The sequence below is a fragment of the Haliotis rufescens genome, unplaced genomic scaffold (genome assembly GCF_023055435.1).
Source record: "Haliotis rufescens isolate VD_foot unplaced genomic scaffold, xgHalRufe1.0.p SCAF_13, whole genome shotgun sequence".
NCBI lineage: Eukaryota > Metazoa > Mollusca > Gastropoda > Lepetellida > Haliotidae > Haliotis > Haliotis rufescens.
Genome location: NW_025963813.1, coordinates 1,837,434 through 1,861,984, shown reverse-complemented (window position 1 = coordinate 1,861,984; position 24,551 = coordinate 1,837,434). Strand labels below are relative to the sequence as shown.

At 36.3% G+C, this 24,551-nt stretch overlaps 1 protein-coding gene across 3 annotated transcripts in view; it reads left to right on the top strand.

Annotated features, from left to right (window-relative positions):
* Positions 1 to 24,551, top strand: part of LOC124148631 (PC4 and SFRS1-interacting protein-like) — a 27,941-nt gene extending 3,390 nt beyond the window's left edge. The window contains exons 1-19 of one of the 3 annotated variants that reach the window (XM_046519812.2): positions 476 to 604; positions 2,078 to 2,156; positions 3,847 to 3,926; positions 4,373 to 4,441; positions 5,764 to 5,890; positions 8,311 to 8,470; positions 10,253 to 10,350; positions 10,533 to 10,619; positions 11,851 to 11,934; positions 12,811 to 12,936; positions 13,969 to 14,076; positions 14,956 to 15,070; positions 16,072 to 16,147; positions 16,535 to 16,630; positions 17,502 to 17,585; positions 20,100 to 20,175; positions 20,589 to 20,777; positions 21,093 to 21,170; positions 22,295 to 24,551. In XM_046519812.2, coding sequence (XP_046375768.2) covers positions 2,114 to 2,156; positions 3,847 to 3,926; positions 4,373 to 4,441; positions 5,764 to 5,890; positions 8,311 to 8,470; positions 10,253 to 10,350; positions 10,533 to 10,619; positions 11,851 to 11,934; positions 12,811 to 12,936; positions 13,969 to 14,076; positions 14,956 to 15,070; positions 16,072 to 16,147; positions 16,535 to 16,630; positions 17,502 to 17,585; positions 20,100 to 20,175; positions 20,589 to 20,777; positions 21,093 to 21,170; positions 22,295 to 23,475 — 2,877 coding nt within the window. In that variant the 5' untranslated portion in view covers positions 476 to 604; positions 2,078 to 2,113 and the 3' untranslated portion in view covers positions 23,476 to 24,551. Of the gene's footprint in view, positions 1 to 475; positions 605 to 773; positions 794 to 2,077; positions 2,157 to 3,846; positions 3,927 to 4,372; positions 4,442 to 5,763; positions 5,891 to 8,310; positions 8,471 to 10,252; positions 10,351 to 10,532; positions 10,620 to 11,850; positions 11,935 to 12,810; positions 12,937 to 13,968; positions 14,077 to 14,955; positions 15,071 to 16,071; positions 16,148 to 16,534; positions 16,631 to 17,501; positions 17,586 to 20,099; positions 20,176 to 20,588; positions 20,778 to 21,092; positions 21,171 to 22,294 lie in introns of those variants that run through there. The other 2 variants (XM_046519813.2, XM_046519814.2) reach the window with 2 other exon arrangements.

Here is a 24,551-nt window from a genome sequence, read left to right as displayed (position 1 = left end):
GTTTTACTTATTATTGTTCCAAATATCAAGAACCTTTTTCAGAACTAAAGTCTGCTTTGTCACGTGCGTTGTATTCTACAAGGGAGAGATTAAGGGGGATTTCATGAGAAATATCACAGTTCGATTTTGATTTTTTTTGGTTATAGATTGGAACATTGTATAGGGACTGGTAATTTATTGTCAGGAGGAGAGGGGAGATCATGTAACATGTATTATTTAGGGGAGGGGCCATATAATTTGTTGCATAAAATGGAGGGGTGGGGTTGCAATTATGTTACAGTCCTAATGTCACGCTGACCGTCTCCTCCCCTAATTCCGCCCCTACAATAAATGGCCAGTCCCTCAGAAGATATCACATCGTTTTGTTTCATATTCTTTCATTATTGTTAATATTACCTACTAAGTGGAGATAACGCAAAACAAAGCGTTAGTGGTTGCGAGAATAGTTTCATGTTTTGTGCATTATGGGAAGGGTGTAAAACCGGAAGTTTTGATATCGTCTGTTTTTATGTTGGATTTGCAATCTGTCAGAGGTGGCATTGAAAACTTAAATCCCGGTGACAGAAGTTTTAAAAATGCATAAATATGCATGAGATAATTGCATGTGTGTATTCAGTTGGGTGCTCTGACAATGCTCCTGATTTTTGTGTCCATCAAACGTGAATTTGACCTAGATTCCAACTAAAGTAGGGCATGTCAGTGTCATTTATGTGGCGGGAGAATTTGAACGATATTGATACGGAACATAAATGCAGATAAAATACTGATGTCTGGTGGAAAAATATATCGAAAAGTCAGTACAGCCATAATGTCCCATATTAGTCTACCTCATGCACTCTTTATCCTGGACGTATCTTATGCTTTATAATATTCGTTTTAGCAACATGCCTGGTCTTGGGGGGTGTAGATTTCTATTGCAAGGAAATGATTATAGAATACAGAAATTTATTTTTAGCTTATTCAAGATGGACATTTCTAGCAAAAAGGGCACAATTTTACATACTTTTCCTTATTCTCATTTATGTAAAGGTTTGAAGGATGTGATTTTGTTTAATGGGAATCAGAAAAGATATTATTCTGAAAGGATAAGATAGGAGCAATGCAAATAATTCAGAACTAGTTAGATCTACTTGTTCATTTAAAAACCCATTGAAATAATATGTCATATTGATATAATTCAGTAAACATAATTATATCCTTTTGGCATGCCCATATGGCGTAAAATGTGAAAATGATATAAAGCATAGGTAATTGAAGGGATTTTTATAAACTATCCCTTTAATTGTGGAAATAGTCACAAGTATAAGATTAAATCAACCTATACAATATCTTAAAAAATCTAAATCATATTTACATACAGTTTCAGGATAATGATATGACTTCACAATTTAAGGGATTGAATAGGATACATCAGGATGCATTGTTCTTTGGCTACAGGGTATAGAAATAGTTTCCTACACATAAATTTGAGTCATTTGTATTCTTGAGGTAGATGCTTTTGCAAAATTACCTATCCTGCTTCAATAAAAATTAAGGATTTAATAATAAAAATTATATATCTGTTGGCTGATCATGCAATGCTTACAAAATCTTCATGCCAATACTGATAAATTTTGATACCTTTGTGACAGAAGATCAGGGTTAGAATAGGTATTTAACAACCCCTGCTTGCTGTAAAAGGCAACTATACTTGTCGTAAGAGGCAACTAATGGGAATGGGTGGTCAGGCCTGCTGACTTGGTTGATGCATGTCATTGTATCCCAAATATGTGGATTGAAGCTCATGGTATCACTCACTGGATTGTCTGGTCCAGTCTTGATTATTTTCATTGCTTCTTAAATTTCTTTCAGCTATGAGTCAGATCTAATCAAATATGTCTCCTGCATAGGAATAAAACTGATAAAAAGCTCAGTTTAGATTAAAATTGAATTTTAGGGGTCCTTTTGGTGAAACATTGGCAGTAAATGATGCCAAAGATCATCCTTAAATTCTATCACTGCATAGCCAATTAAGCTTGACAGTATTGCAATTTCGTTATGATTTACTATGTTCACAGCCAGATTGTGTTTGATTCAGGTTGAATTATCTGATTGCAAGCACATTGTATGAACAATGGATACAGGGAAGAAGAAACAGGCCAAACACTCTTTTTCAGGTTTGTATTTTGTTGTGATGATACTTGTTTTTTGACATAACAATATCTGTAAGTGACAGAACAGAACAGAACTTATTGATGTGGACTGCTCACAAAAGTTATGTGCAGGCACAATAGAATTGTGATTTAGTTTAAGAAAAATATACTGCTATCAGAAACTTCTTAAAATGTTTCATTTAATCTGTTGGTGGTTAGTGGAGTGTTGGTTCAAATAACATGGCTCCTTATTAATGTTTCAAGCCGCTGAGTGTTTATCTTATGATATCATTCACATTGCGTATTTTGCAATTTTCTTTTGGTGTCTGATATATACTTGCTCCCTTGATCCAGTCAGACAGGTCAGTTTCGCAGCATCACCCCACCATTATTCATACAACCCTCTTGTCACACCATTTATAAAAAAAAATCTAAATTCTGTGGTCAAGTTTTGTCAATTCTGCAACCACATTTTGTCAATTCTGCACACAATTCTGAAAACCTTTAATTTCCTAGTTTTGCATTTGTAAGTCTTGTGGCAGGCATTTTTATGACAAACTTATCCATGACTAGAATAGTGTACTGAAGTGAATCAGGATATATTAAGCTAGTGTAAACATACAGACATGCACTTTTGGTGAGCAATAATACAAAAGTAAACTTCACTTCAATTCAAAATAAATATCTGTTGACACGTTTAAAACCAACTTTCAACTGACATGTTAAATTCTGCTGTGTATGTGACAAATTGCGCAGCAAAAGAAGCAAAACTCTCTGTGAGTTCTGCAAGAAAGGTACATTTCTGCAGTGAGTGGGGATTTCTGCAAAATATTCCGTGACCGCAGAATACAGCGGGGACTGAGAGGTGTTAAGGAGACCACACCATATGTCCATATTTATATACAATACCATTACTTTGTGATTTTTCCCACCTGAATGAGTACGTAAACTCAATTTAATTTGTGTTAACTCTTAGTCTTTTACTCAGATTAGAAATTGGCTTACTTGACTCCTTTGCTTCTTTCAAAATTTAGATATTTTAACAACATAATTTCCTGTAAAATGTTTGAATTTTTTGTGTTAACTCCTTGTCTTTACTCAGATTAATAATTGGCTTCTTAAACACCATACATGTCATCAAAGAGTATATATATGTGTCAAGGGTTAAGGTTATGGATTTAACTGGCCTCACCTGTCTTTCAAAACAGAGGACTAGTCTGTTCAGCTTCTAAGGGATTTATGTTACAAACGGGAGGATAACAAATGGGAGGATAACAAATGGGAGTATGACTGATCAGTGATGGGGAGTGACCGCTAGGACTGGTAGACTCAAGCATTTGGCATGGACTGAAGAAACATACAACTGTCCTCAGTGAAGTTCTGACGCTCAACACACTTGACATTTCCTATTTGTTTGAACACAGTCACTGACAGTTTAAGAGTATTTGTTTGCAATATTTTCTTGTAGAGTTAAATTGCATATGCTTTTGAAGGGTTCTTTTAGTTAATTATCACATACATGTTTCACAAATACATTTGGCAAGAAGATTGGCTTATTGCATAAAACATTTTTCCTTTTTCGTTGAAAGGAATGAGAGAATAATTTTAATAGGTTATGCACCAAAATGCTTCAACAGTTATTTTAAGAAGTCTTTGAGACATTTACTTTGTGAGTGGCAAATTTAATTATATTGATGTTAATGATTCTCTTTAGTGCCTTCTGTAAAGTCTAACGTCGTACCAGACAAGGAGAAGAAACCATCATGCCTTGATGCCAAGCAAAAGAGCTGTAAGGTGAGACAGTTGTGTTTACTTAGGCAAAAATACAACGTAAATATTATTTCAGGTAACATGCTCTTAATAGGTATGTGAAAGAATGTTTAGTTATTTGTTTATCAAGGCATTAATGAGTTTCCATGATGACACAGTGTGCTAAGAGTTTCATGGTTAACAAGAATTGTTTGGGGCTGATTCCCCTCATATTATCTGTGTACAGTTGTCTCAGGTAGAATATGAGAATCACTGGCATTTTATTTATTTCTTCACAAGCACAAGGATATGGAACATACAACTGTTGTACTTCAGAGGAATTAAATACTTGTTTGTATTTATCACAGAATTCAGCACCAACAGAAAAATAAAAACAATGTGTGTAAAACTTTGATGATCATTTCTTTTGTTTTATTTTAATAAAATAGTATTGTATCTTATTTTACCAAACAGCATCTTTCTATTTGCAGAAAGTAGATAAACAACCCAGAACTGCAGACAACATCGAATTGAAACAGAAGGAACAGAAAAAGCCGATTGTAAATTTTACAATTGTTATCTAAAGTGCCTTTTCACGTCATCGTGATGCACGATTCCTAATTGAAATATATGCATATACTTGTGTTCATAACAGAGGGATGAAATTAAGATACAGTGCTGGTATTTTGGAAATTATACAAAATCACTGCACAAAATGCAAGAAAACTGTTGACTTGAGCAAAGACATTATCAGTTCATTCAGAGTCAATATATCTCGTGGTTTCTGGCAACATGCCAAGTGCAAATGCCAAATAAAGTATAGTTATTTAGCTCAATGATCTGATGGGATATCCTTGTTGGAGCAGATCTATTGCAGATTGCAAGGCAGGGCTCGATTTAGCTGTATAAATCATGCACCAGTGCAACCTATTATTGAAAAATGCAACCTGATATTTATGTCTACATGCGCCAAGTGTCTGGCTAAACCTTACTTGTCCACACAACAACATTCTTTGAACACACTCAATACCTCTATGCTTTATTTACCACACTACATCACAAATTGCTGATCAGAAATTTGGGATTGTATTTATTTAGACAAGTTTATGCATCTATGTTTCACCTGGTGCAAGTTAAATCACGTTCCTAAAATCGAGTCCTGAAAATACTTTGTATTTTGAAGTCAACACCTCATCTGTCTGTCTGTCCGTCCATAATCATTTCATTTCCGGAGCGTAACTAAAAAAACGTTTAATATTTTCAGCAAAAATTAGCAGATATATCAAACAGGTCCTGAAGTGGTGGCTTTTGCTATTTACAGATTTTTGGCATTTTCATTTTTCTTGATTTCCATGGAAACATTTTGGACTGAGCAGAAACTGAAACTCTCAACAGGGTGGGTGTAGGGGTCGCTTCTGGAGCACAACTTGAAAACTGTGAAAGACTTTTCATCCAAACCTGTTACATTTATTAACCAAGGGCTGAAGTGGTGCTTTTTGCAATTTAGGAATTTACAAAGTGTTAATTTTTTGTTTCCATGGCAACAAGTTGGACTTTAACTATTGTCTCTTTATCTTCTGGCATTGATTTATACATAGTTGTAATCTTTTATGGCTGTGGTTAGCAGTGACAACAGAATTTACTGGATGTGGTAAATACAGGAAAATGGGCCCTGATTGTTTTCTCTTTTTTTGTGTGTGCCCAAAGCAATATACTAACTGGAATCTGAATGTCCAGGCATCATCGTTCTGATTTGATTTTTGGGCTAACTAAAGATGAAATAGTTCGAGATGTCATTTCGTTCTAACAGATTTAACAATGATTTTTAATCTAGAATGCTTCTTCGGTTGCTCTAAAGATTAAAATTGTTGTTTTGTTGTAGCCTGTGGGGGATGGTAATGTCCGTGAGCCAAGGAAGGTGTATGGCAAGTCACTAACAAATGAGGAATATGATGATATCTTCATGGCAGTCTTACAGAGTGTCTCCAGAGCCGAGACCCGAGGAGAAGGTAGTTGCAATAATGGGCATCTTATTGAAAGACAAAATCTAGAGAGAAGAAAGGAGTCAATGCAGTTTGCTATAATATTCACACTGAGTCACCTTGTTCAAAGTTGAAAATAAATCGCCGTCCATTTCTGAGCAATAGGGGTCCCCTGACCCTATTTTACTGATCAATCCCGCCCATTAGTTTTAGTTCAGCTGATTGAATGAATGTCAAGTAAACTAATGTTATAGCTCATCATCCTTTGTCCATCAGCAGCTACATTAAAAAAGGCATTTTTTCCAATTACTCAGCCAAGTATGAAATGTATGTGGTATGAGGATTATCATGATATGGTTGTTTGTATGTTTTCATTTTTGATGTACCGATATTTATGACTTTTGACCTTCACATTCCCCTGTTTTTTAAATGTTACTGCATTTTTGGCATCTCTGAAACTTTCCCGACACACTTAGATGTCATACATGTATTTAAAACAAAAACGACCAAATGATGCAATAAATGTTCTTTCTCAAAAGTATTTTTGATAAATATGTTGCATACGAACACGCGTTATGCACAGTTTGTTTCATGAAAATATCTTGTATTCAGGAAAGGAATAGGATGTCAATCTCCTAGAAAAAGAAGGGCAAACTTTTGGGTAGCTGATTACAACTGCTTATTATCTCGCTCATAGTGAAATCATATTCACCGAGTGAGTGACTGAGTTGGGTTTAACACGGCTTTTAACAGTATTCAAATATATCAAGGCGTGTAAGCTTAATTTGGGAGGATTTTAAGCAGGTCTCAGACGTTTACCACTTCGGTTAAACTAACGAGCTCGGGTATGGTGTTGACAAACCTAGAAACATAATCGGGGTGAACCAGGATTCAAACCCGCAATCATTGGTTTCTGGCATGCCCAAGGGACCCAACTCTGCTCAGCAAATCGTGGCGCCTAAGATAACTGGGCCACCCTTGCCCCTACATTCACCAAGCATAAAGTTGATCTAAAGTCTAAGTATTGTTGGCACACTGAAATTCTAAAGTGCACACCTAAATACCTTTGTGAGTGCGCTGTGGCACACATGAAACAAAATACGTTTCTATCCCTTGTCCCAGGTTATGCAAATAATTTAAGCAATAATTGTATCAAGATCCAGTTTTGGAAATATGGTATAAAAATCAAGGGTTCCTAGCCATTATCATTAATGATAGTATCAGGAGCCTTGGATTAAAATACTACCGCAGAAACAGTTATGGGGCCCAGGACCCCTCTTACTTTTGAAACATGACATGAGCAGTCAAAAATGGAATCAGGAAGTAGTGACATCATGTCCAGTGGAAGAATCCAGGTTCCAACAATGTACCATAGCAGGTACAACTTGGTGGTGACTCAGTATTGCTATAGACTGGCATCACTGGGAACAGGTCTTATTTGTCTTGATGATGGAATTCTGAGTGAGTTGGGTGTAACGCCTCTTTGGAACTGAATTTCAGTTCTATCATGCTGTGTCAACTTAATGTGGGAGGAATGGCTAAAGTGAAGCAGGTCTTTGGCTTTTACCATTTTCGTGACACCCAGAGCACAGGTATGATGCTGACAATCCAGAGATCATGGGAAGATTGACTCTGGTATTTGATCCCATCATCAAGGGAGTATGGCTTTCCCTGCGGGATGCAACTCTGCTTAGTGAACTGCAGTGCCTCAGACAACTGCATTATTCATGTATCCAGGTACTGCCTTGATCAGCTAAAAGCCCACTTCAAAATCTTGTTGGATGCACCTGTAGCTCCTCATAATCTGGAGCAATGTAACTTTGCAAGAGGAGTGGCTCCAGTTGCCAAGGCCAATTGTCAGGACACTCGGGGCGGTCGGGTAGCCTAGTGGTTAAAGCGTTCGCTCGTCACGCCGAAGACCCGGGTTCGATTCCCGACATGGGTACAATGTGTGAAGCCCATTTCTGGTGTCCCCCGCCGTGACATTGCTGGGATATTGCTAAAAGCGGCGTAAAACCATACTCACTCACTCACTCAGGACACTCATCAAGAACATGGCTAGAAGATGTTGGGCAGTGGTCCTGGGCCACAGAGTTAATCGTCATCAACACTCACTCTTCTGCTTGTCACGATATGGCTGAAATACTGCCGATGTGACGTTTAATCTTCACTCACTCACTCACTCACTCACTCACTCACTCACTCACTCACTCACTCACTCACTCACTCACTCACTCACTCACTCACTCACTCACTCACTCACTGTTCTAGTAGATAGACATAAACTTTTAAGTCATGACCTTTGATTTTCACTCAGTTCATGCCATCTTCTATTTCCTACCATAATTTTATGATGTATATAAATATTTTTCATGAAAATTATGTTCAGGCCTGTTTTCAGATACAAATAAGAGAAAAATAGAGCATAATCTTTAAATTGCAATCAGTTTCAGATAACTCTGACGATGAAGGGAACCTCATGAATGAAGAATCTGACAAGGATGAAACGAGTAGTCAGGTGATTGAGGTGATAGTGAAGGTAGAGGAGATGGAGGATCAGAAGCACTTTGTCAACATGGAGGATGAAGACATTGACAAGTGGGATAAGTATGTAGAAATGATACTGATTCGGTGAATCCACAAGAGAACTATAGCCAATTTGAAGTCCTTAGTAATCATGTTTGATTAAAGCACCACTTTACTGGTCTGCTAACTCAAAGTTGAAGATGTACTGTTTGATCATTCTGGCATGAAAAGAGTCCCTTTTTATGCAGGGGCAGTGCTGCTATTGCAGTCAAGGCACTTAGCATTCACAGAGTAGGATGTTGCTGTAGGACCTGATCATGGGGTTTGGACCCATTATAAGGGTCACCTTGACGTATGCATTTGTCCAAGTAAGCACTGGTTCAGGAAATACATGCTAGCTACTATATCTATTGATATTGATGGTATATATGCCAAGATTTTTATGCCCTAATCCAAACGGGGCAGAGTGAGTGAGTAGGTTAGGTTTTGACGCCTCTTTAACAGTATTCCAGTTATGTCATGGTGTGTCAACTTAATGTGGTTATTTAAGCCTGAAGTGATGCAGGTTTCAGGCATTTTACCGCTTTGGTGAAACCTGCGAACACGGATATGGTGCTGACAAACATAGAAAATAATCGGGGAGAACCAGCATTCCGACACACAATCATAAGTTTCTGTTAAACTGAATTAGCTAGATATAGTGGGAATCCACAAACTAAGTGCTGTAGAAAAAGTGGGATTGAAAGTTGATGTTCACTCCAGCACTCACAGGAAGGAAGTGAGGTTTTCCTGCCATTGCACACAGAAGAGCCGTTAGATACTTGGTGCTATTGCAGTGACAACTAGTCTTGTATAGTTGACAGTGAAGAGGACTTCTGTTGAAAAGCTGAAGATATAGTTGTAGTGTGTGTACAGCCAAAATGATGTAATAGAGGTAGAGGATTCGCAAAGATTATTGGTTTCTGGCGTGCCCAAGGGATGCAACTCTGCACAGCACATTGCGGCGCATTAGACGACTGAGCCAACCATGCCTCCCAAAAGTGGGTAGAAAAGGAAGTCATTAAATATCCTAAACCAGCAATCTTTGGAAATGTTTTAAGTTAATGTTTGAAAGAAATACAGTTCTCAATTTCATTTGTACAAAAAGATCACACACCTGTATGGGAGTGTTAACAATACATTGTAGTAACGATATTTTGCAACATGAAATGTCACAGCATGTATTGCAATTCTTCTTGACAAGTATTGATATTTGCCAATACTGACACAGCTACTTATATACCCTGTTTTACTGTGAAGTTCTTCCATTTGTTTGCTTAAAAGTTAAGAGACCTCCAACCATCAAAACTATTCAGCATGTTACCTACGAATACTATATCAGTCTGTGACTTTAGCCACATGCATGAAGCCAGAGCCATTCATCTCAAACAAACAAACAAAAAAACCATTTAGTTCTACTTTACAGAATTGCTTGATCGATGTTAGGGGTGTCTAAAAAGAACATATGCTCGCTTGTCTTCCACTTGTATTATCTACGTGTGTGGAGTTGAAGCATACTGGTCCGTTATTCATGGGAAAAGCAAACAATAGTTATTGTATATAATTCTAAGAATACTACCTCTATTACATCATAGCCATTATTTCTGTGCAATGGCTGTCCTCTTTAGACTTTCAACAGACTTTCCTCTTCACTGCCAGCTATCAACCAATCCCAATGAATTGATGGGGGGAAATGTCACTTTACCAATAATAGCACATCCTAGATAACTTATATACCTTATATATATTGGGGAGGTAGGGGGACTAATCCTGATGTATATTATTTCAACTATATATATTGCATTTTGAGGCCATATGTTTCAGCAAAAAGGCATTATCCAAACATAAGGAGAATAAATACAATGTGGAAAAAACAATGCCACCCGAGAAAAAGCTTATGATACCTGACTCCACAGTTAAAGGTATTTATTGCATCTAAAATTACAAAATTCGCATATCATTTAATTTATGTATACAATGCCTTGCACTCATCTAACAAACTTTGGTTTTGTATTGATTTGAATTATCATTTTTGTAAATATTTTTGTAAAGGATATTTCAAGAATGTTTTTATGATGACCCTCAGATTCTCTGTGCTTTTCAGAGACAACGACTGCTTTGGCATTTTCAACAAAGTCAGCAAAACCAAAAAAAGAAAAACAGGCCACCAAACGTAAAGATATTTGTTCAGGTAGGAAATATTTACTACTGAATGCCATTTGATATATATCACTGTTTTTTTATGGTAACTGTTTGATTGGCATTCTAGAAGAAGGTAAGTAAATAAGAAAATATACAACTTTTTGGAGAACAACTTCTGGTTTATTGCATTTATCGACATTATGATGTAGAATCTTACACCGTTACATACCTGTTTGATAACGGTGTAAGCTTCTACATTGAAATGTTGCTGAAAACAGTCATCCACAAGTTGTTATCCATAAAGTTGTATGTTTTCCTGTATTCTTTATGGCATATTCAAACTTCAAATGTAGATCCAGACAATTAAGAAATGGTTAAACTTAATGTAAAACGTTTGAAGTACTTTGAAGGTTTTATTTTACCTGGACTGGAGTCTGAGTGGCATATCAAGTTGTCCTTTGCCTGATCATCCTTCATTCGTCTTTTTTAACTTTCAACTTCTTCTGTGTACTGGCTAAAGGGAAGAGCCTGGACTAAGATTTGCTTATGGCATAAAATAAAAATAATAAGAACAATGAAAAATAAGAAAGAATCTGTGTTTGCACAGGCTTGAAATATCTTTGAAGTTATATTTTAGCCTTGAAAAGTTTTAGAAAATAGATACTATGCCTTGAATTTTCCTTTCCCCATCTGAAGTAAATTATAAGCATTGAATGGAAGTGCCAGAATATGTGACTGTTATTCTGCAAGAACTTTATTTAAGTGAGTGAGTGAGTGAGTATGGTTTTACGCCGCTTTTAGCAATATTCCAACAATATCACGGCGGGGAACTCGCTTTTTGTTTTTTAAACATGGAAAATAAAAGAAATAAACCAGGCCCAGAGAACTGAAACTTAGATTTTAAGGAACTTTTAAGGAACTTTTGAGGAAAGAAATAATAATGATCTGTAGACAGTAACAATGACTGAAGCTTTGCGAAATTAAATTCAAGGAGTCTTTTTCATAACCTTGGTATCAAAATTCAAAGTTTCAGTGGGTCAAAATTGTGGCAGAAAACCTCAATGATCCTAGGGCCATCTTTCAAAGGCCTTTGTGTTAGTGGGTTTACATATGATTTTTGTTCTAAAACCGTTCTGTTGGTGGCGGAATTCATGAAATTTAATAGACCCTTTAACTATTTATTTTCAATGATTTTTCGAAATAGGGTCTGTAAGATGTGACAAAGTGTAATTATCAAGCAAGAGTACAAGTGTTTTAATTGCTGGTCTTGTGGATTTCAGTTGCAGATACAGTGTATCCTCCATCCACAAGTGACACAAAGAAAAGAAAAGAGACAAGTTTACTTCCAAAGAAAATAGGAAAAGGTTTGATTTAGACACAAAAGCATTTGCTCTTCGTCGTAATGGTAATGATGTATGTTGTGTTTGTGTTTGAATGCACAACATATAAAAAAATATAGCATTTTATTTGTATATAATTAAATTTTCCTTGTGTTCATTGAAATTCCTGCATTCTGATTAGCTGAATTGGTCACGTGTTATTGCATTCATTTACCAATGAATGTAAAAAATTAAGCCACGCCCACCGAAGCGGACTACTTTTATAACTACGGAATGTCGGGGAATCCCAATATTACAGTCGAGGGAATTCCCTTTCTCCTCATGTGTATCGTTATGCACAAGGCATTTAGCGAAATTCATGCATATTCATTGTCCAAACAACCCTTTGAGAAGGAATGAAACAGCAAAAGTGCAGCCTCGGTTCCACAATGTTCATGTTTTCGGGATTCATACCATTTGCACATCACTTTTTCGATTCATACCCCAATGAACCGGAAAAAAAATACACAGTTAATCCTTAAGTGAAAAAGACTAAAGTTTCAAATCAGTGATATTTTGACTAAATGCATTAAAATGCTCTTGTTCATGTCACTCAATGTTGACATTAAAATGACAAAAATGGACAGGGTGATTATATATGTGTTTAAATTACATGACACTGTGAAAGTCTTATATTATTGTTCACTTATCCAATATCAAACTACCCTTTGTTTCCATTCCTTTTATGTCTTGTCTACCAAATGTACCAAGTTACCTAGTGTTTATTGATCTCATATCTGCAGAGATATTAAGTGAATTTTCTTATGAAGGCTTCTATTGTAAAGAGATCATCAGTGCCACTGAACCCAGTTACAACAAAAACATGTTAAGAGGCATTCATAACTGTTTTGGGTGTTTTAGAAATGAAGAAAGAATCGAAAAAAACGGCAGCTCTTCCAAACAGAGATGTTAAAGTGAAGAAAGTGAAAAGTGAAGAAAAAACCTCGCTGAAAAAGAAGATGAGTGAGAGGGAGCTGGAGGACGTAGGTGAGTGAATTAGGAGATAAACTTACTGTGTTTTCACTGTAGAGCCAGGTTATCTGAAGATTTAACCTAGCTAAATTGAATTTTGAACCAAATGTGTCTATTATGACGTCATATTGCTCATTGTGATGCAAAAGATATGAGGATGCAGTCGTATATAGAAACGTTAGCAAGTTTCTTTTGTGCTCAAAACTTGAAATACATTCTCTTTGAAGATTTCTATCGTGTTTTTTGCACGAATTGTATTGACACACATCCTTGAATATTGTGGTAACCATAACTTTGCATTTTCTAGCCTATAATTGTACATATACCGTATTCGACGTAATAAGCGCCCCGCTCTAATAAGCGCCCACGGCGATATTTGCTAATATATTGGCAAGTGAACAATCCCAATTAGCACCCCTTCCGATTGATCAAAGTACACAAGACTTATTTATTCGTGTATAATACGCACTCGTGTGTTATATGCACCCTTAATTATGGGGAATTAAATTCTGGAATCAGCATAAACCACGAAATTTATCTTTCAACTCTGTTTTTTCCACCAAAATAATATTCTAATAAGAGCCCCCTATTTCTAATTTTGAGAGCGCCCTTGGCGCTTATTACGTCGAATACGGTAAGTATTTAAATATGCCTACGGACAATGATTGTAAAAGAAATCCCATTCTAAAAATATTAGCTTCCACATTGATGCAGCTGTAAAATCAGGGGGGTTATTGTGATTTGAAACCTCTGTTTGACCAATCAAAATCAAGTATTTTCCAAATTAATGGTAGAATAATGTTTTGCTCCTAAGTCAGTCACATGCCAACTCACGGCAGCCTGTAGTCTAAAGCAAGCACCTGTGACTTGAAACTTGGGCAATGATCCTAACCATCAGGTATGATGATGCACAATCAGCCAAATAATCAAGTCTGACTGCCCAATCTTCAGTCTGTAAGCAAGGACAATGGGAGGATATTGTGTTGCACTTATGCGTAGTTACACTTTTAGCGGAGCAGAAATATAATGTTCTGTTTCTTGTTGCAGGCACATGGGTGCAGTGTGTGAACAGTTACTGCTTGAAGTGGAGATTTCTTCAGAATATCTCAGACCCATTGGAGATTCCAGACAGATGGGAGTGCAGGATGAATACCGGTTGAGTATCATTCCTTATGATGGATCATAACCTCACGTTATTGAATATTGCTCTCTTGTATTATCAAAACTGAACTTCCCTCGTGGTAATGTAGTCATGTACATGTCATACAATCCACACTTAGTGTCAAGTGTACACTGTAGACTTGGGGTAGAATGTGTCCCCAGCACCGACCTATTGAAATCTGGGTTTGAAGTTGTTCCAAGCAACCTTTGCTGGTTGTGAGAGGCGACATTCAGACTTAATGGATCAAGTGGTCAGGCTCTGACTGGATCACAATATCAAAATGTCTGGTCCAGACTTCATTATTGAGAGGCCACTGTCATTCAACTGGAAGTATGCATGCCACGCACACACAGCCTTAACATACACAACGGTGACAGCTATGATGTTGCTGGCATAAAACAACATTCACTTCACTCATAAGAATAACTTGTCATGTCAAAGTTTTTCCTGTGGTGCCAAATTATCATTGATGCTATGAGTACCATTGGTAGATTTAGCACCAAATGCCAATGGAAATGACCACATTATGGATTGAGATGTGAACCTTAGTTCATGCATGTTAGATGAATATTAGATGAATATGTTAGATAAGATTTCATGATATTTAGGTGCTTTTCATGCCATTTCATGCTGTTCATCTATGATTGTAGCCATTACATCACATAACATTAAATCACAGCACAGCACAGCACAGCACATAATTGGAATAAAGGAAGCAGTCGGACATATAGTAACAAGTTTCAAAGATTGATTTTCGATCATAATACCAGTTTTCAGTCGTTGGTTTATTTTCGCAATAGCAAGTTTTTGTCAGCTTCAACTGTGCATTTAAAGCACAAGTAGTATTTAAACCATGTATTTTGCTTTTTCAGTGGAAGCTTTTAACAACTGTGAAAAGCCAGAGGAAATGTATGATGAATCAGAACACATTTTCACCAAGTACACAGAGGGGTCTGTTGTTCTGGCTAAGATGGATGGATATCCATGGTGTGTGAAACGATGGGTGGGGGTGTGTGTGTTTGTGGGTGTGGTAAAACAGTACTCTGTCTGATAAAAGATTGAAAGGTTGAAATGAAACTGCCCAGCAAAATTTAGTTGCAGTAAACTAGTTATTACAAACTCAAAGGATCCTTTAATTTTAGTTATATTACAGCATTTTGACTGTCAGACATCTTGGATCAAGTCACGTGACCACATCATGTCAATGCCACTCCTCTTCTGCCTGTAACTTCAATGTCTGAAGCTTCTGCTTGCAATGTGTCTGCCATCGTAACTTATCAATTCTGAATTTTCCCACTCTAGTCCTTTATCTTTTAGATAGAGTACATCCTTTTCAAAGACTCCAGCCTGATCAGTGTTTGACTTTTGTTAATTGAGGGTGTCAAGTGCCAGTACTTAATCCAGTTGATCACTTGCCTTCAATTTTTTTATTGCTGCTTTGAACAGTGGCGCATGTTTTCACATGCTGATTTGTGACACATGATTAGCGCAGAGATTAACAATTTGTTATAAACATTATCATTTATGAAGTACACACGGGACCACAAACAGAGTAAGCTATGTCCGCTATTTCGTTGGAAGCGTGTTTGTTATAGCCATAAATTTTATATGATAAAATATACAGCAAATGCCCGGGACCAAAAGCGTGTTCCTTACAAATGTAGTTTACTGTATGTCCTTTATTTTCTTGATAAGAAACCCACCAGAAACACTCCTGCCAAAGACTTACCCAAAAGTAGCTTTTGATCACCATTTCTATTTTACAGCAGTATTTCATTCGTTTACATTTACACCAACTTCTTGAAGTGGAAGACAAAGTGTCAGCCATTGAACTGGAGAAGGAAAGATTATCTTATCGATTCTATGCTAATATATGGACTGTTTGAGCTGTTCACTTGCCTGAACTAAGGTTTTACTATACACAGGAATATGACTTGTGGTTGAGGTACAGATTGCTCTATTAAAATGTGGTTGTGAATACTTTCCAGGTGGCCTGCCATGATAGAGATAGACCCCGATTATGGCACATTTTATGAAGTTGATGAGCCAACCAGCATGTGCCCTGTAAGTTCAGTTTTCAATAGCTCAAGTAGTCTGAGAAATTAATTGTCACTTTCTGGATGGTTAATATAATCATGCCTTGCAGTGCAAGCAAAGATAACTGAGGATGTCAAAGGAACAGATTTCTTATGAATTGATAATAAATTGTAATTTTGAATGTAGTTCACATAAAAAATTGTTAATGTGGAACATTGATAGCTTGTCTCGAGTTGTATATCACTATGCTTTCACAAGTAATGCCAATTTATCACATTTGTGTGACTGTTATTAAGTTGCTAACATTTTGTACAAATTGAAAAATGTATATTTTGTATCTCATGTCCCACCATTGGCATTTCCTTTACAGAATAAATGAGTTGAGTTGCTGAATTCTTGGTTTATTTTTTTCAGACCAAATACCATGTGGTTTTCTTTGACAAGAAAGTGTCCAGAGCCTGGATCAACATTTCTTCCATAAAGCCATATTCAGAAATTGACAGTTTACCTGTAAGTGTGTGCATGTGTGAGTGTATGTTGTTTCAAGCAGCACTTGGCAATATTCCAGCTATATGACAATCCAGTGATTGATATTGTGAGCAACAATCCATGCCATCGGGATACAATGAAATGCCTTTAACCAAGTCACTGCAGAGCTCCAGATAAGCTGCATATCTGCGTAAAATACGCATCAGAAATGCAGAAATACGCAGTAAAATAAAATCCAAGCGTATCAAATATGCAACAAACATTACAGATACGCTACACAAATAAAACTTGTGCGTATCATCAAAATATTGTGAAGTAACCCTGGTTATTCGATTAGCAAATCAGCAAACTATTTTGAAATTATAAACGGGCATTCTGTCAACCTTGCCAAACTCCTTGATGACAGTTACATCATGATCATTTGCCATCACACTTTCTTGTGGAAGCATTGTGGTATTTTTGAGTCCTATAAAGCTCTCGAACCCACACGACACCAGTTTGCAGGGACTAGATGAATAGTGTTTTTAAATATTATCAGACAAACACCTGGTGTGACTTCTCTAAATTACAATATCAGACGAATACCTGATGTGACAGCTCTACATTACAATATCAGACGACGACGGCGTTAGTAGGCTATGGCACCTGGTATGGTCACGTTACACAAATATTCTCTGTGTGAGAGTAACAGAACAAACTGTACTAAATAAAGGGGACTTACCAGCACTGTACTAAGTTGCCAATTTCGACCAGCATGGAGACACATTCTAAATGTGATGCAAATACATAAAATTATCATGTTTTAAAGGGAGTTCCAGCAGGTCAGGGATATGCAAGATGTTTGTCTTGAAGTAGAAATGCTGTTAATGAAACTAGGTTATTTCCATTTCAGAGAAAATGCAAGGGTCATGACTACACCAGGGAAGTTAAGATTGCAATAGAGAATGCGAATGCAGCTTTAGAACATACACTAAAGGTTGGTTATTTGCATAAGATGAGCTCAAAGTTTTCTGACCAGTGATATGCTGGAAATGAGAAACAGCTAAATATGATTGAAAGTTATGACAAGTGAGAACTCTTGAAGTATAAGGAAAGTTTCAAAAAATATTGTTGCTGAATCAGTTTAGTAATAGTTTTTTGATAAGCCTGGAAGCTTTCATTTCAGAGTCAATGTATACATGCAACTGTAAGACAAATACCATATTCAACGTAATAAGCGCCCCGCTCTAATAAGCGCCCACGGCGATATTTGCTAATATATTGGCAAGTGAACAATCCCCATTAGCATCCCTTCCGATTGATCAATGTACACAAGACTTATCTATTTGTGTATAATACGCACTCGTGTGTTATATGCACCCTTAATTATGGGCAATTAAATCCAGGCTGTCAGCATAAACCACGAAATTTATCTTTCAACTCTGTTTTTTTCCACCAAAATAATATTCTAATAAGAGCCCCCTATTTCTAATTTTGAGAGTGCCCTGGGCGCTTATTACGTTGAATACGGTAGTACAGTTAGAAAGAGATTACAAGATCAAGTGGTCTGTACATTATAAGGGACATTGTTGATTGCCATGTCACCAAGCCTGAAGTTCAAGTTCTTATGGTCTGTCCTGAGTTGTTCACATGGTTCGGATCGACCTTTTGATTCTTTTGCATTAAGATGATAAATATAACAACAAAATATTTTCCACACACTTATTGAAAATACTCAACCTATGGAGCCTAAATTGTGTGTGCATGTTCCTGCAATAATGGGAAATAGTTAAGGTATATGAATTAATTTTGCATGCTGCTTGATTTGTTGGCACAAGCTAAACAAAAACAATCTTGATGAATAAATCTAGTAGTAGTAGTAGTAGTAGTAGTAGTAGTAGTAGTAGTAGTAGTATAATAAAGCCCTTCTGACAATCTGGGTAATGCAGAAGGCTGCAGTGTAGTAGTAGTAGTATACAGCCCTTCTGACAATCTGGGTAATGCAGAAGGCTGCAGTGTTGGGGAGTCTTCACTTTCTCCGAAAAGTTCTGGGTGGGTTCGAAAAGGCAGCTCTTCCTCCTGAGAGAATAATAATAAATCTAGTCTGCTGACATATATTTCAAATGTTCACGCCTCACATTTTGATGCATTTGATCATTTTTTAATTGTTTTAAGTGTTTCATTTTCAACCTTGTATCTCTTAATATTTTTGTTTTAAGATGGAGAGGTCGAAAAAATAAACTATTCTTCCCAATTTCGGATTGTGGCTTTTCGACCCTGTTGGTTGAAAATGTAAATTGAAATGTAAAAAGTGCTGCTTAACCTTGATTGAGATTTTCAAGTGAGGCAGTCAGCGGATAAGATAAAATTTTGTCGAGTTATGAGGGCAATACCGGATCTGAACGTTAATGATATGAGGTCAATTTTGTTTGCTTCAACTAATGACCATGCAGATGCAGTATACATACATCATACCTTTCAACCTCACCACCAGGAGACCCTTTGATAACTAAAAGAATCTGAAGTGGCTGATCTTTTTGGCATTTCATGTGTGTCTGTGTTCATGTAATGTACTATTCAAAGTTTGCTAAGGATCACAACTTTAGAAGATAATATTTACAATTGTGAGCATCTGTTGAAATAGCCAAAGACAATGTTTCATGAAGATATGTTTAATGATTGTCATATGCCACACGATGCCAAACAACATGTGACCAATAATCAGCATGATCAATCAGATCACCCGACAAAATGAGAGTATCTGACCAAAACTGAAACATAAAAATATCACACACAAAAATTCATTGTACAAAAACAAATCCCTCTTAGTGGCGTGTATATGATTCTCATGATGCGATCCCAGCCTGGCATCATCATCTCATGATCCCAATAAGTGTCTGAATGGTTGCCAAGGGAAGATTGTTCCACTCTTCAGTAAGAGTTTTGATGATTTGAGTTGCCAGTAGGACAGACCGTTGTGGGAGGGTGATCTGCAGCTCGTTCTGTCCGATTGCACCAGCACAGTCTGACGTACACATCCAGAATGTCATCCATGTTGTGCACACACCTGTCATCATGCCCTGCTGCAGGATATGCAGATCAATTCTCCTAGCCCCACTGATCCCACCCTCAATCATGACTGAGCATCCTTCATGGTGGTCATGTACGGCTATGCTGAAATCCTGAAATCTTTCTCCTTGTCTATGCCTAACTTGCGCACAACGATCTGTGAAGTCGAGACAATATCTCGTTTCATCAGTAGAAAGTACTGGAGCTCAGTCCAGTTCTGGAAATTTCAATCTTTATTTGTTCCATGATTTTTTTTGTCATCAAAACTTGATCCCTGGCCAACTTTGAGTAGTATATTCTGCAGCCCTGTGATGGCCTTGATCCCTGGTGATAGAAATACATCAGTGAGATATATTGATTATAGGACTGTCACTGTATTTAATATCAGTTTGATGTTATATTTTTACTTAATTTATTATTGCAGCCTTATTTTTCTTTTTAGGATAGGTTGAAGAAGTACAGCTTTTCCTCACGTTTTTCTGGAAAATGGGGTTATTTTCAAAGCAATACTGACCAGGGTAAGGCTGCAAAATATATATTTGTTTCATTACAGGGAAAATACCCTGCAGCAAGCATATTTTCCTGTATTACTGGTATATTTAAAATTTCTATTCTAAATACAAGGGTAGTTCATCAGCCTGCACAAGCCCTTGCCTGAAAATATCTATTTTCTTACAGTAAGCATTACTAATGGAGAGCAAGTGTCTGACAGGTTATCATGGTTACTAGCTGTCACGGGGACAGTGGATTCTTGTTGTTAAGCTTAGGAGACTGGATTGAACTTGGAAGCCAACATGACCAATTACCTGTTTTCTTTAAACAATGATTATGACAACAAAGGAAGATTAAAATCTTTTTAATACAAAAACCATGAAATATAGACATACAAATACATAAAGAATGTTTTCACAAAGAACTTCTTTCATCACAGACAACACAAAGGAAGAAAGGAGTAAGTCGAAGGTATCAAGATGTTCAAAAAAGAGAAAGATTGATCAGGAAGACAATCTTGTTGATGATGAAACTTTGAATCAAATACTGAACAATTCACAGTCTGTGCTGTCTGATGTTGCTGGAATGTTGGACTCCATGGAAAATGATGACTTCAATAATAATGCAGGTTAATATTTTCCTGTAACTAATTTTTGTGATTAATTTGGATTCTTGAAAGTAAATTCTCATTAATTGTAATGAAATTGATTGTTTGTTTTGAATGATATACAACATAACTTGACTAGGAATAAAGGAAATCCCTTAACTGACCAAGAGGCAGAGTGTGAAACTGAGATTTAACATTCATGTAAATCCTGATAAGTATATGCTTATATCAATCTTGTGTATAAAATGCATTTTATAGTTTATGTATAGTATAATTTTCAGTCTAGAGGTAAAAATGTGATATCTGTTTTGTTTTGAGTTTGAAATTATGTTTCAGATTCCGATTTTCTGGTTTCAAAGCCAAAAAAAACTGTTAAGGAAATAAAGATTGAAGAAGAATATAGAGATCTTCAAGGTAAGCCAAGTGTCAATATTTAAAATCTGATATCTTAAATTCAGGCTAACAGTTTCTGAATGGTCCATTTTACATTGGTTGCCTGGATTAAATATTGTGATGTGTCAAGATTTGATCCTTGGCATGTTGGAGTTACCTCCCTTCCACTACAATGCCATGTGTGGGGCTTGGTGTGCTTGTATTCAGCTGTCTGCTTTGAAGCAATGTTTGCTGGCTGTGACACTGTTAGCATTTCCAATGAGCCTGAAATAAACAAATTTGGCAACAACTATTGTTGCTGCTGCATCAGCTGAACAAGAAAATACTTTCATGTAAAACACTATCCAAGGGCTTTATCAATATTTTCGACTGAAAGTTATATTTTGTGTGTCTCAAAACCTGTTTCATCTCGGTTTTTTTACAAACATTTGAATTGTAAGAAATAAGAGGAAGGGAGTGTACAAGGATTTTTGGCCTCAAATTACCATGAAAGGACCCATCAAATCATTTTATCATTTGGGTGATGACAAGGACATCTTTACTTTCACCTTTTCTTAAAAAACATTGGCAAATTACTGATCATATTGTAGTTTTTTAGTAAATAATAATTTTTGGTGACTTTCAGCTGTCTTAACAGTTTTATTGAACCAACTTTGAACCTAAAGTGAATCACATGCAAATAGGATCCTGGTACAGCCAAGGGATGCAACTCTTAACAACAAATTAGGGTGACTGAGACAACTGTGATTCCTTAAGTGATAATAGATAGGTAATACCATTTGCTTGTCTTGACAAAATATACTCCTCCTTACATTGGTATATTTTTATCTTTCCATGATTTACAAAACTCATTCTCATAATGTCACATGAATATTTAAATAGAATGACAATATTTCATTATTTCTATCAATAGCTGAGTGATATATGATTTCCAGTACAATCAATCAATCTGTCCTGTCAATGTGGCTGAAATATTGCTGTGAAGTCATTCGCTCCAGCAAGTCGAGCATGTGATGATTTCCTTTTCTTTTTTCAGTTTAAGTAATTAATGAATATATTTGTGCCTTTGCTTTATTTGACAATTCTTATTCCATCAGTATTTAGTGAAACTATATATATGATGTATTCTGTTTCTATTGTTGTAGTTTCTGATGTCAAATGTGGAGATTCAGAGAGTATGAAGGAAGCTGCCAAGTTTGAAGTTACCAAACTTGACATGGATATATTTACAATGGAGTTAGGTTCTGTGCAACTCGAATCACAAGACCAGCAGAATACAGAGGTTCTAGGGGATGACTGCTGCAGTACTGATGCCAATGTGGCTGTACCCGACTCTGTTACCAATGGAAATGTAGATGAAACAGAGGCTCCAGAAGTGCCCGACAAAACTTCAGCAGGTATGGAGAAGACAACTCAAAAGAAGAAAAAAGCTGAATCTGAAAAGGAGAGGGACAAAAAACAAAACAAGCCTAACAAACAAACTAAAAAAGCTTGTAAAGAAAATGATGTCTGTGTGAAGGAAGAAATTACCAAAAAGAAGAGGAAGAAGAAAAACAAGGGTGGTGATACAGCTAATGAGTATCCAGAAGTAAATCTGGAAAAGAGTAAAAACAAGACACAAAAGGTCCTAGAAAAAAAGATAGGGGAGACTGCAGGAGAATCTAATATCAGCAAGCTTGGGGAAGACAATGATGTTGAAGGGGAAACACTGCACAAAGTAAAAGGAATGAAAACTGACAAGTCAGTGAATAGTAGTGGAGAAGATGATGGGAAAATAAAAAGTTTGGATACTGGGATGGGTGGCAATAATAAAGTGAAGAAAATGATGAAGGTGTCCAACGATAAACAGGCGGGCAATGTACCTGAAATCAACACTGAAAATAAACAAAGGCAAAATATGGAAATGAAGTCCAAAAGTGGAGAAGACAAGAAAACCAAGAAAAAGAAATCTAAATTTATGAATCCATTACATGCTGCAAAAGAAAAAGTTTGTAAGAATTCAAGTTCTGACAAAAGATCTGGAGATAAAGAAGAGAAGACACAAGATAACAAATGCATGAAAGATGTGAGCTGTGAAAATAAATCGTTCAAACCATCCAGTCAAAGTAGCCAGAAACAGCAAGTTTTAAATAAAGAAACGGAAAAGTATGATCATTATGAAAGTGATGATGAAATGGATTTAGATTTGGACATTCCTGTCAAACCCAGTGTTGACAAGGTTGATAGTGATGATGACTTTATGCTTGATGTGCAGCACACACCCATTCACAAATCTGCAGTGGTCGCACAAGAAGAGGACTCAGATCCTCTAGATTTCGAAGAGTAGGATTGTAACAGAGGGCTCCCCTTTTTACATTGTTTATGTTAACTTAATTAAACATTAATTAGTGCTTTCACAAACACAAGTTACCCAATACAAAGTTGGGTACCTTCATTGGCAACAAACATATACTACTCAAAAGAACCTGATCACCTGATTCTTTCATATTACAATAGTTAATCTCTCATGCCATGACAGATTAACTTTACCAATATGAAAGAATCGGGTGATCCTTAACTTCTTTTGAGTAGTATATATTTGAGGGGTTTCAAGAGTAGGTCAGTTCTTGAACTATTTATTGTTGAAGACAATTTACAATTTAGAAAACATTTACATGTATACTTGAATTGATTTCTTTTTCTTCTAAAGGGCTTGTGTTTGTACCGACTTATCAGTAATCACTCGAAAGTTGTGTGTTTTTGTTTTTAGCAAAGATATATTTAAGATTGCCCTTTGCGAACATCTTATTAATTGTCGTAATGTTCATGTTAAACTGTAATTTAATTAAACATGTAAATCCTAAAATTGCTCAAAACTTTGCTCAGAGAGTATATTAGTGCTCACTAGTTTTCTGAAACCATAAGACTGGATCATAACAGCACACTAGTTTTGGGTAGCTGAGTGTGTGAGATGATACCTTGAACTTTGATGTACGAAGTGTGAGTTGAGATATGTCATAACTCACTGAAACAATTTATGAGAAATCAATTCACAATTTGTTTTCCATATTACAAAATGACTTTTGGCTGGCTGAAATGTATGTGGTATGTGGTCAATTAGTGTCAAGAGTGCATAAACAAAAGATTTATTTATTTTAGAACAGTTCTTGTAAGTTATGAATACATTTTGTGTGTTGTTTTGTTGATTGTTCCAAAATCAGTGATGTGTTAAACCATGTGATTTTATTATTGATTGTAAACTTTTACTTCTTGTTAATATTTGTTGATATGAAACCGCTTTTAGTTTGATTAGGTTGTACAAGTAAGAAAAAAACTTGCAGCACATTGTTGAGTAGCCACAGTTGTTTTCATTTGAGATATTATTGTTGGTTTTATAAGAAATAAAAACAAATTCTGTCTGTG